The 12,607-nt window shown below is 44.0% G+C and overlaps 1 protein-coding gene across 1 annotated transcript in view; it reads left to right on the top strand.

Moving 5' to 3' along the window:
- Nucleotides 1-1,657: 1,657 nt before the first annotated feature.
- LZTR1 (leucine-zipper-like transcription regulator 1) overlaps nt 1,658-12,607 on the top strand; it is a 39,877-nt gene continuing 28,927 nt past the window's right edge. The window contains exons 1-7 of the mRNA XM_015408199.1: nt 1,658-1,854; nt 1,981-2,043; nt 4,891-4,947; nt 5,567-5,646; nt 7,286-7,394; nt 10,287-10,370; nt 11,652-11,709. Coding sequence (XP_015263685.1) covers nt 1,688-1,854; nt 1,981-2,043; nt 4,891-4,947; nt 5,567-5,646; nt 7,286-7,394; nt 10,287-10,370; nt 11,652-11,709 — 618 coding nt within the window. The 5' untranslated portion in view covers nt 1,658-1,687. The remainder of the gene's footprint in view (nt 1,855-1,980; nt 2,044-4,890; nt 4,948-5,566; nt 5,647-7,285; nt 7,395-10,286; nt 10,371-11,651; nt 11,710-12,607) is intronic.

The following is a 12,607-nucleotide window of genomic DNA, read 5'->3' on the forward strand; positions in this document are numbered from 1 at the left end:
ACTCCCAGTGTTAAGTTTCCTTTTGGCCCCCCTATTTCAACCCATAGAACTTCCAGAAGCGAATCCAATTCACTTAGCCTCTCAATCTTTCTAGACTTTATACCCTCTCTGACATACAGAGCTACCCCACCTCCAACCCTTCCCCCCCTATCCTTCCGATATAATATATAACCGGGAATCACTGTGTCCCACTGATTTTCCTCATCCCACCAAGTTTCAGAAATACCCACAATGTCTATTTTTCCCTCCGACACCAAGCACTCCAACTCCCCGATTTTACCTCGGACACTTCTAGCATTTGTATAGAAACAGCTGTAATTTCCCTTACAAGTTAAGCCTGCATCCTTCCTCTTGCTATCTCGAGTCGTTGTCCGGCAGTCCATGTCACCAGCCATGGCCTCTGTGGACAATTTCAATCCACCTCCCTGTAGAAAAGCAACCGGTACCCCCTCACCTCTCTCAGATGAGCCAACCCGAACCAGAGACTTTTCATCTCCTGTCGGCTTTCCCCCAATATTCAGTTTAAAAGCTGCTCTGCCACCTTTTTGATTTTAAGTGCCAGCAGCCTGGTTCCTTCTCGGGACAAGTGGAGACCGTCTCGCCTGTACAGCTCCCTCTTGTTTAGCAGATGGGTTATGAGGGTGGAATGACAGCCCCCACAGTGGAATGACAGCCCCTGGGGGTAGCAGGAGTGTTCTGGGACTGGAATGACAGACAAGCCTCAGTCCCAGAACACTCCTGCTCCCACCAAGAGCTTTCATTTGTCTCTGGGGACTGTCATCCCAGTCCCAGAACACTTTTGCTACCCCCAGGGGCTGTCATTCCACTGTGGGGCCTGTCATTCCAGTTCCAGAACACTCCTGCTACCCCCAGGGGCTGTCATTCCACTCTGGGGCCTGTCATTCCAGTCCCAGAACACCCCTGCTACCCCCAGGGGCTGTCATTCCACTCTGGGGCCTGTCATCCCAGTCCCAGAACACTCCTGCTACCCCCAGGGGCTGTCATTCCACTCTGGGGCCTGTCATTCAAGTCCCAGTAGACTCCTCCTACCCCCAGGGGCTGTCATTCCACTGTGGGGCCTGTCATTCTACTCCCCAGAACACTCCTGCTACTCCTAGGGGCTTTCATTCCACTTTGGGTCCTGTCATTATACCCTCAGAACACATCTGCTACCCCTAGGGGCTGTCATTCCACTGTGGGGCCTGTAGTTCCAGTCCATGTCCAGTGTATTTGGGACCAGCGACCTTAATGGAAATTCCATTCCGCATTTTCTTTGCAACTCTTCTTGAGCTGTAATGTATTTCAATGGAGCCCATTCAAGTCAATTGGCATTCCGGGCTCCCATTATTTCCAATAGGCCTTCAAGTCTCTCCCATTGTTTTCAATGGGCAATCCTGTCCTTCCTTTTAGTACATCCCGTTCCGTCTCTTTTATGCAGTATGTCTGAACTAACAGATGGCTTGTAAAGAGAAAAGGTAACCTCACATTACTAGCTAACCTCAAACTCACAACCTTCATCTCAGATTTAGCGGCAGCGACGAAAAGTTTCGTCAGAGCGAGGCATGCCGGGATTTGTAGTCTGAGCTCGTTACCTGAAGCGTCAGTTCCTCAAGTCAAAAGGGAATGCTGGGAACTGTAGTTTGCATTTGGCGTCGGCTTCTCCCTCGCTTTCACTCAAGCCTGGACCATGGCGGCTGTGGCCAGTTCAGGCGGGCGCTCCAAGGTGGCACCCAGCGTGGATTTCGATCACAGCTGCTCGGATAGCGTCGAATACCTGACTTTGAACTTCGGGCCCTTCGAGACGGTGCATCGGTGGCGCCGCCTCCCGCCCTGCGACGAGTTCGTCGGGGCCCGGTGAGGAGACTGAAGTGGTTGGGAAGGGGGCGAGGAAGCGGGCTCTTGGGGATTCGAGGCGACTTGTAAGGTGTGCCGTGATGGAGAGGGCTGAATCAGTCTGTTTTCTCTTCCTTGTCCTCCCAGCCGCAGCAAGCACACCGTTGTCGCTTATAGAGATGCTATCTACGTGTTCGGCGGAGATAATGGGTGAGTCCCGAGTTGCTTCCTTTATACTATATACCCAGCGTCGCCTACGCAGAAGAACAAAGTTGTCATTCTACAGAGAATAGTAACGTTACTAATTTTTCCCCACTCACCCTTCGTTGAACTCCTTTGGACAGGGCTCTTTAACAAAGTGCCAAGCAGATATTTCAACAAGTGAAGCTTTCCCGGTATTGGATGGACAGTGATGGAGAGAGCTTCACTTGTAGAATTTTTGCCCGTCATGCTGCTGTTAATAGGCACAAAAGCCCAGGTGGTGGAGGAAAGGGCCGTCAAGTCGCAGCCGATCTATGGTGATCCCGAAGGGTTTTTCAGAGCAAGAGATGTTCAGAGGTGGTTTCCCATTGCCTTCCTCTGCATAATGAGATTGGGCTAGGGTTTCCCATTGCCTTCCTCTGCATAATGATAATGAGATTGGGCTACCCTGGACCGTGCTGGGGTGGAAATGGGTGGCAAGGCAACTCTGACCGTGCTGGGGTGGAAATGGGTGGCAATTGTAAACAAAGGTGCATTCTGTTCTTCTTTAATACTGCTGAGGAGCAACTATCTCACTCCTGCACTGATCACAAACCCAGGAGTTGGGGGGGGGAAAGAATCAGAGAGAAAGAGGCTCCTTTAAAAGCTATATATCCCAAAATAACGTTTTCAGCATGCCTGTGCGAATGGATGTAATAGTAGTGTGATTCAAAAGGAAGCTGGGGGTGGGAATAGTTCTTGGATCCTTTTTTTTTTTTTTGGATCCTGGCCTTTATCTGCAGAAGACTTATGGGTTGAAAGGACCTGTTGAGGCTACCTTGGAGATGTTTAAATGAGGTTATGTTGTTGTTTTGGAATAGCGCATTACAAATTAGTAACTGATGTCAGCATCTCGTTTTTGCTGGAAGTGATGGTTGATTTCCAATAGTTAAGAAACTGAAGAAAAAGAGTTAACAGTCTTGTTTAGGATCTTCATTGATTCAGACTTGTGGTAAGAGTACAAGACTGTACGTGCAAGTGGTTATGGCAAGGGAAGCTCAAGCCCCTCGGTTTGATCGTCAGCACTGGCAATTTGGGGAATAAAGTGCTATTGCACATCCAGCTTTTTTTCAGCCTCATCACTTCTCTACTCTGTTCTAAAATATGGGGTTATTACCATTAGGCTACATTATACTCACATTGCCTCAGTCCCCATATCCTGAAAAATGGGTATAATGTTGCTCAGCCTTGTACCCACACTTGTCTGCAATACGGATCTAATGATATTGGATGTTTTATTTCTTCCTTGCTAGCTTTTAAACTGCTTGTAAGGCTTATATTTTAAAAATTCAAGCTACATCTTTTTCACAGAGGTGTTCTGGATCTGAGCCAGTTTGGTGTAGCGGTTAAGTGCGTGGACTCTAATCTGGGAGAACCGGGTTTGATTCCCCACTCCTCCACTTGCAGCTGCTGGATGACCTTGGGCAAGCCATAGTCCTGTCAGAGCTGTTCTTGAAAAAGAGCAGTTTCTGTCAGAGCTCTCTCAGCCCTACCTACCTCACAGGGTGTCTGTTGTGGGGAGGGGAAGGTAAAGGAGTTTGTAAGCCACTCTGAGTGAAGGGCGGGATATAAATCCAATCTCCTCCTCCTCCTTTTGACAGAGAAGGGACTTGTATACTTGTTTCTCTTCAGTGAGGAGGGGGATTTTTTTTTTTTGCCACCAAGTCACAGCTGACTTATGGTGACCCCACAGGGTTTTCAAAGCAAGAGATATTCAGAGGTGGTTTGCCATTGCCTGCCTCCACATCATGATCCTGGTATTCCTTGGAGGTCTCCCATCTAAATACTAGCCAGCGCCGGCCCTACTGAACTTCTGAGATCTGAGGGATTGGGCTTCCCTAGGCTGATGAGGTCAGGGCGGGGAGGGGGATACAATGCTGTCAAATCATTACATTGATAACTCCTAGATTTCCAAATGATCTCATGGGAGCAGCTGTCATTGTTACTGCTGTAATAAGGGATTTTAAAAACCTTGGGAAATGGGGTCTGTGAACAAAATAACTGTCTCTTGCACCCACTTCTGTAAAACTCAGATGATGAAGGAGAATGTGCTGGCAGAAAATGATGTTAATAAATCATCAGACCTGCATGATAGAAATTAAGGAAATGATGGAGTTACTGGCAAAGGGTACATTTTTAGATTAAATCTGTACAGAGAAGATGGAGATATTTGTTCACTAATGCTGACAAATAGCATGAGGCCAATTAGTCAATAATAATAATACTGTTTCAACTAAAATAAATGTTTTGTCTTTGAACAAATCAACATAAGAGTGAGTGTATAAAGTATGTTTATTAAGACGTATACGTACCTTATACAAATACTCTAGCCAATGTGAATTAAAGTTTTAACTTTCTTTCATTTTGGTTTCAAAACATTTCCTTTCACTCTCTGCCACTTGTCTTTGTTAAAGGCAAAAAGAAATGGATGTGATTGTTCTTACACTATAGTTTATATTTCTCGTTCTTCACCTTATAAAGTTCTTCTTGGTAACAAGTAATCTCTGTCAACAGTACTTGACGCAGCAGACGTCAAGAGATGATAGGCTGTACATACCTATTATGGATATCGGTTTTATGTTTGAAATATGAATGTAAAATTCCTAACTTCAAAGACACTATACTATGTATCATTTGTAATACTAGTTATTTATACTGGAATTTTACGTTATTTGACTTTTGTTGTCACCATCAATAAAATAAAATATAAATAATAAAAAAAAGATATACTTGAGTGCCTGTAAACAATTTTTTAATAAACCAGTATTCATGTTGTAGCTGTGTACAACAATGTGCCATCTTTCCTTTCTCCTGCAGAAAAACAATGTTGAACGATCTGTTGAGGTTTGATGTGAAGGACTGCTCTTGGTGCAGGTAAGACAGTATTTCCAGTACCTATATAAAATATGTTCAGTTGAGATTTGTTGGAAAAAAGAATAACAGTATTGCAACCCCTCTGTCTCTCTCAGTTTAAACATCAGCACACAAACCGAAGGAAAGAATTTCCTTCTGCTAAGCTCCAGAGCTAGGAGCAGCCAGTCACTTTGCTGTTTACCAGAAAGGCAGAGAGTGAGGTTTTTCCACTGGCCTGGTTGTCCTGACGGCCACCAAATTCTTCCTTCACTGGGTAGCCAGTCTGCAGGAGTGAGAAACAGTGAGGGCCTTTCTGCTGGCCTCCTGTTTATATCATATATTTTCTTGTTAGTGCCTTTGGTTTGTTTTTAGTAACACTGATGCACTTTGCATGTCTAATACTGCAACACATGTTCATACAAAATATTCAAGATGTATATTCTCTGTATATGCCTCAAATAGTGCGTAACTTGACTCCTTAGTCAAGTAGAGTAGGGCCAATAGGACAGTGAACAATACAATTTTCAAAAATCACCAGAATACCAGTACCAGTATTTGTCTCTATATTTATTTATTGCTTAGATTTTTATCCCACCCTTCCCTGCATGCATACAAATAAAATATTATAAATCCCACACAGGGCTTTTACCACAGGGACCCCTCCAGCACCCAGGTATCATCATTCAGCAGTGGTCTATGGGAGCAGCATGTTTGTATTTGGTAAGTTATCAGAAAGCTACCTCATGTTCAAAGAATATCTTCAATGTCCTACCGGACGGTATAAGAGTCCCTGTCAAACATAACCCAAACAGTATAAGATTTGTCACCTTCAGTGTCAGAAAGGTTCCAGTTGAAGAAAATTATTATTGTAATTTATTATTATTTTTATTATTGTTGTTACTTCTGATAGCAAATTTGATGGGTGTGTGCCTATCAGTGTCAGAAAGGTTCCAGTTGAAGAAAAATATTGTAATTTATTATTATTATTATTATTATTGTTACTTCTGATAGCAAATGTGATGGGTGTGTGCCTATCAGTGGGGAAGAAAAACAGTGCTATTCATAGACAACATAAAAGTGTCTGTTTATTTGGGGGGGCTCCCTAGATGCAGAAAATATCACTTTGTAATTAAAAACAACAACAAAAGATTACATCCCCCCCCCGCATAACATACCACATGTCCCTATGACGACTGTGCATGCTTTAGAAAGCCCAGAATACTGAGGGCACTTGAGCATCGGTTAAAGGTTTTGGGTTTGCCGAGAAAGAGAGATGGAGAAGTTGGCCAGCTCAGTCCTTTGAAATATTATGGCATACTGAAAAGAAGTATTATGGCATGCTATGGAGTGAGTAGGAGCTGCGGTGGCTCAAGTGGTTAAGACGCTGAACTGCAGGCTGTGGAAGGTCAGTAGTTCAGCAGTTCGAGACCCGGGTGCCGCATGATGGAGTGAGCTCCCATCTCTAGTTCCAGCTCCTGCCAACCTAGCAGTTCAAAAGCAAAAAATTGCAAGTAGGTAAATAGGTACCACTTCAGTGGGAAGGTAACAGCGTTCCGTGCACCTTGGTGTTTAGTCATGCCGGCCACATGACCACGGAAACGTCTTCGGACAGCGCTGGGTCTTCGGCTTTGAAACGGAGATGAGCACCGCAACCCTAGAATCGGATTTGACTGGCTTTCGAGCAAGGGAACCTTTACCTTTTTATGGAGTGAGTATGCTAACTGCTCTCAGAATGCTGAGAGCAGGAGTCAGTTGAGAGGGGAGAATCAGAGGGATATGGGGAAAGTTGCCTGCTCTGCATCTTGTGATGGGGGTTTCCTAATTGTTTAGGAATTTCATGACTTCTTGCAGACCTCCAGCTTGTTTGCATACTAATAATCTAAATAGGAAATGGTGTTGTTCAAGGTCCTGAAGAATTGCCTTCAGTAAAATGTATGATTTGCCTAGGAAGTCTTAAGTGAGATTGCATCTTTCTCACTCAGTAGCATTTTGAGCTCTCATTATATTCAAAGCTGGACTATCTCCACGGTTTCCAGCTCCCAGCCCTCAGCTTGATCAATCCATGGCTGATCTGGGTGGTTAGCAAAGAAGCCTTGCTGCTTTGATTCCTGTCCAGTGGCTGCTGCCCCATCAGGCTTGTGGGAGGCTTGTCTAGGTGAGCTGCTCCCTGCAAATGTTGAAAGTGAAGTGCTTCATCATGGCTGCAGCTTGACGTGCCAGTTGGAGAAATAGGTCAGTGACTCCCCTACCTGTATCATTTCATTGGGGGGAGACTATCAACAGTTGACAGTAGAACTTCCCTTTCCCTCTGAATTCTGCGAAACATCCTATGTGCTGCTGTACTGTTGTTGTTATCCAGGTGGCTACACTGGAGACATTTATTCCAATTCCAATTTGAAGAATAAAAATGATCTTTTTGAATATAAGCTTGCAACTGGTCAGTGGACTGAGTGGAAGATTGAAGGAAGGTAAGAACATCAGTCTTTTTAAGGAACAGAGATGGATTCACACAGCATTAGTTATTCTGGGAATATGATTGTTTAGACTTTTTGCCATATCCTGTTCTTAGCTTCTGAACCAATAGCTATCAAATGTTAATGATGATGCTTTTTCCATTCAGTGGCTTTATGAGGACTGAGTGTGCTCCAGAAAGTACAGAATGTTGAGTTGTTAAAGGCAGAAAATTGGTATGGTTGGAAGGCAACCAGGATATAAATGTGTATGTGCACATACACATATATGACGTGGGAACCCGCAAGGACTTGCAGGAGGCATCTTATTTTCCGTTCCTCTACTATTTCCTTTTTTCCTTTCCTGAAAGCCCCCATAGCTTCTCTGCGTTTCCTGCTTCCTTCTCTTCTCCTTCCTTCCTTCTAGGGTTGCCAACCTGGAGAACTCTTCAAATCACAATGGATCTCCCAGCTACAGACATCAGATAGGGTTGCCAGCTCCAATTTGGGAAATTCCTAGAGACTTGGGGGTGGAGCCTAGGGAAAGCGAGGTTGGGGGAAGGAATTAAATTTAGCAGGGTATAATGCCATAGAAACCACCCTCCAAAGCAGCCATTTTTTTCCAGGAGAACTGATTTCTGTCATCTGAAGAGTAGTCGTAATCCCGGGTGATCTCCAGCCCCCACCTGGAGGTTGGCAACCCTAGTTCTCCTGGAGGAAATGGCTGCTTTGGAAGGTGGAGTCTATGGCATTATACCCTTCTGAGGTCCCTCCCCTCCTTAAACCCCACCGTCCCCCTACTCCATCCCCACAAACCTCGAGGAATTTCCTGACCTGGAACTGGCAACCTGCCTCCCATCTTCCTCCCATCTTCTATCTGCCTCCCATCTTCAGCTATATATTTACTTCATTTATACCCTACCTTTCTCCACCAAAGCAGCTTATATTATTCTACTTGTCTCCTTTTATCTGCACAACAACCCTGAGAGGTAGATTAGGATGAAAGTATGTAACTGGTACAAGATCACCCAGTGAGCTTTAACGGCAAGATAGAAATTTGAACCTGGGTCTCCCAGACCCTGCTCTGAAGCTTTAACTGCTACACCATACTGGCTTTCATAGGGTGGCTGCTGTTGAACAGTAACACGCAGCCAGGCCTAATTGAGTCATGCAAGTCAGGTGGTATCAAATCACTCTGCAGCTGCTGCCAGGCCTAGGATTGCCAACATCTAGGTGGGACCTGGCAACTTCCCAGAATGACAACTGAACTCCAGGTGACAGAGATTTGTCCCCCTGAAGAAAATGGCTGCTTTGGAGGGTAGACTCTATGGCATTATATCCAGCTGAGGCCTCTTCCCCTCCCGAAACCTTGCCCTCCTCAGACTCCAGGCACTTCGCAACTTGGAGATGGCAACTCTAGCCAGGCCTGGCCTCAATACGCCCTCCCTCAAAGGCCAAAATAGGCCTGAAAAGGGCTTTGCCCCCTCCCACTGCTTTTTACTGACAGAACAAGCTTGGAATGCTGTGGTTGCCTAGCAGTGGCCACTGATGGAATCAGTTGCTTAAAGCTACAGGTGCTCTGGGGTTGTTTTTTTTTGGGGGGGGGGTTAAATTCCCACAATGTATTTTTTTTTTAGATTTCAGATTTTTATGCAAACCTGGGCCACTTTTCAGGTTTGTAGAAATATCTGTCTTGCCCATTCACAGCTCCAGTCACCCGATTTAAGTATCCAAAGATTTGGCTGACTTTGCTATTAGCATATAGACAAATGGGGACCCGCAAGAAACTTGCAGGGAGGGTACATTCTTTTTCCCCACCCTTGCTACCTCCCTTTCCCCCTTTCTCAAATAATCTTCCAGCCCTTCTTTTCCCCCCTCCCCTTCTCTGACAATCTTACCCACCTCTCTTTCTCTGCCAATCACCAATCACCCCCATATTTATCCCCCTTACCCTTCTCGGTCAATAGTCCCTCCCATCTCTCTCCCCCTCCCATCTTTACCTTGACCTCTTCAGCTGCAGGCTGACTGATTAGGAAATGGGTTGTTGTTGTTTTTTTAAAGGATAGCCGAGCTGATGACTACAGAGGTGTGCGAGTGGAAGCTCGTTCTCATCTCCATCTCTGTAGCTGCTGGCTCAGCTGCCCTTTTAAAACTTTCTCCTGGATTCTAATCAGTCAGACTTCAGGAGCTGGGTGGGGGAAGGAAGCAAAGTGTCCTCCCCCCTCGTGCTGCTTTTCCCTGAGTTCTGGCTTAGAACCTGGGAGAAAGGTTTAATAGGGCAGCTGAGCCAGCAGCTACAGAGACAGGAATGAAGTAGCCTCCTCTCCCGCCTGCACCCCTCTGTCACTGCTGCCTGCCACTTCTCCTCCCCCCACAGCAGCAGCAGCTGTGGGGGGGGGGCTGTCCCAGCCACCAGCCACTTTCCTATCCCATCACAGTGACAGCAGCAGGGCCCCTAGCAGCTGGCAAGGCCCTCTGGTGCTGCAGTGACAGCATCTGTGGCAGGGTCCTCTTTAGGGAAATGCTCTGTGCATGCTTAGAATAATGTTTTTATTTTGGGGGGATTTAAAGTCCCCCCAGTATATTTTTTATGTTTTTAGATTTTTCTGCAAACCTGGGTTTTCCTACAAGTTTGGAGAAAAATCTCCTTTCTCTCAGTGTGGGCTCAATCTTCAGATTTAGGTATCTGCAGATCTGTCTACACTTGATAAATAGATATATAGATGTGGAGTGACTTTACTAAAGTTAAACAGATACTGATCTGGTTGTACCTGGATGAAAGAATACCTGAGAATTGCATATGCATTGTCGTGTTTTATGATGGATGAAAGATTGGAGATAAATGTAGTAAGCCAGTAAAGAAATTTGCATCATCAAGTGAGGTGACTGGTAGGTCTTTTGTTGTTTCAGACTACCAGTTGCCCGGTCAGCCCATGGTGCAACGGTTTATAGTGATAAACTCTGGATCTTTGCAGGATATGATGGGAATGCACGGTAGGTAGATTTTTTGTGGTTGTGATCCTAATTGCTTTGCTGTTGTCAAAATTCAAATTTCAGTTTTGATAAATACAACAAAAGTGTTTTTCTTAGAGAGGAAAATATAAATTGTTATGCTACCCACCCCCATTGTCTCAATACATCTCGTGTTGAGACCTATAAATATAGTATTTGGTTTGATAATGGAGATTGCAGTTCTCTTAAGTCATTTTTTTTTACTTCAATATCAGGCCATGATGACATTTAGAAACTCAAGAATTACTTAATCTGAAATGTTTATCATTTGTTAGATAGCTGAAATGAATGTGGGGAAGCACAAAATCAATCCAAGTGAGAAAGAGTTCTCCACTGGGAAGAAGATACACAGATGTTATACTTCAGCATGCATTGAGGGAGCAGCTCTAACAAGTTTTAGGACACAAATCTTGGTGGCTAATTTTGCTCCATTGTTCTGGCAGTTTAAATATAGGAAATTTTAACATGGACCCATCAGATAGATCTCTAAAATCTATCAATTTTATCTTGTAAGCACAAAATATGGAGCTGACACTAGAGAGAGCTGTTTTCAAGCAGCTCATTTTTGAACTAGATTCCAGTGGGAGATAAGCTCTCAGATTCTGGCCTTTCACTTCTGTCTTGTGGGGGGATTCAGGGGAACTTGGAAGTTCGGGGGGGGGACGACAGGGACACTTTCTATTTCATCTGCAACTTGGTTTGTTGGTATGGAAAGCAGAAATGAGTGGGTTATCTCATCTTCTTCATTGGAGAAGGGTTTTCTGTAGAGAAGATTTAGAGGCCCTTCTTGTTGGCGAGGAGACAGAAATCGAATAGAACAAAAGAATGCTGCAGTGAAAAACTGTAGAGCTGTTTTGTGAATATTTATTGTCAAACTAGATACAGGGCAGAGAAAAATACATAAGAACTTACCACAGTTGCCTTAGTTTGTACAGCAGTCCCTTTTACATAGCTTGCTTGGTGCATTTGTGGTATAATGTGTTTGGAATCTCATGGGGAAGAAGCAGTGGGGGGCAGCATTATAGAAGAGGAGAAGTGACAGGCAGGAAAAGAATTAAGTGTTTCCTTACTGTTCCTTGTGGACGGGGGAAAGGAGACTATTGCATGCAGATGTGTATAATCTCAAGTTCAACATTCATTCCATTACCAGTGGGAAGAAATCGTCTTCCATATATGAAGGGATTGTAGTGTGATTCCTGGTTAGAACTTGACTGTTAGAAAAACCCAAAATATTTTTAATGTGTTGTCCTTTTCCCATTTTAGGTTAAATGACATGTGGACCATTAGTTTACAAGACAGGGAGTTAACTTCCTGGGAAGAGGTAAGAGTGGCCTGATTATTATTTTTTAAATTGGTATTTGATCTAGATATATAGTCACACAAAATTCCATGGTTCTTGCAGTGGCTATTAACTAGTTTTACTTCATAAAGTAAGAAATATTGGGGTAAATGTTTTTCAAAAAATGTTATAGAGAAGCTTTTTACCAGTGAAAACATTATCAGGATCCAAATTCCTTGCTTTCTCACATAGACAAGTCAGAGCATAGGTTTTTTTTCCAGATAGGTGAAAGCGGTTTAAGAAAAAGTTATTGTTTGTGGTATGTATGCTTATCCCACTTGCATCTCTGATAAATAGACTACTGGTTTTTGTATCGTTTTAGAAAGCTAAAAGAACCTGCTAGATTACTGGTAGGAGTGGGACGGAAGAAATGTATTTGAACTCCACAGGAATCAGTGTCTTTTTCAAGCAACTGAACCAGAAACTACTGTCTGTCTGCAGTGGCCTAGATGCAAACACCATATCTACCTGTCTTCAACTTCAGTGCATTGGAAAAATGACTCATTAGAAAAACACTGGAGTCAAGATTAAAAAACAAGCGTTCCCCAGTATGTCCTCAGGCACTGATGTAGATTCCTGATGGTCCTCAGTATTTTCTTTAGTAAAGCAGACTTGCACCAAGCGGGGCTGTGTACTGTTCAAATTTTAATGCTCATTTAAGATTTAAGTCTCAGGTTCCACAAAAGTTTGTTTGACTGGTGAAGCCATAACATGGTCTCCATTGACACCTTCCCAACACTAATTCTTTTGCATTTACTCAGAATTCGGAGCATGCAGAAGTCCTTCTATTGGCTTCAAAGTTCAGCTGAGTGACATGATAAAGAAAGGGGGAGGAAGGATGTCCCTCATGGTATTCAGCATGGTTTATAGCTTGAACTCA

Source organism: Gekko japonicus, unplaced genomic scaffold, assembly GCF_001447785.1.
Source record: "Gekko japonicus isolate JY-2015 unplaced genomic scaffold, Gekko_japonicus_V1.1 scaffold211, whole genome shotgun sequence".
NCBI classification, from domain to species: Eukaryota; Metazoa; Chordata; class Lepidosauria; order Squamata; family Gekkonidae; genus Gekko; species Gekko japonicus.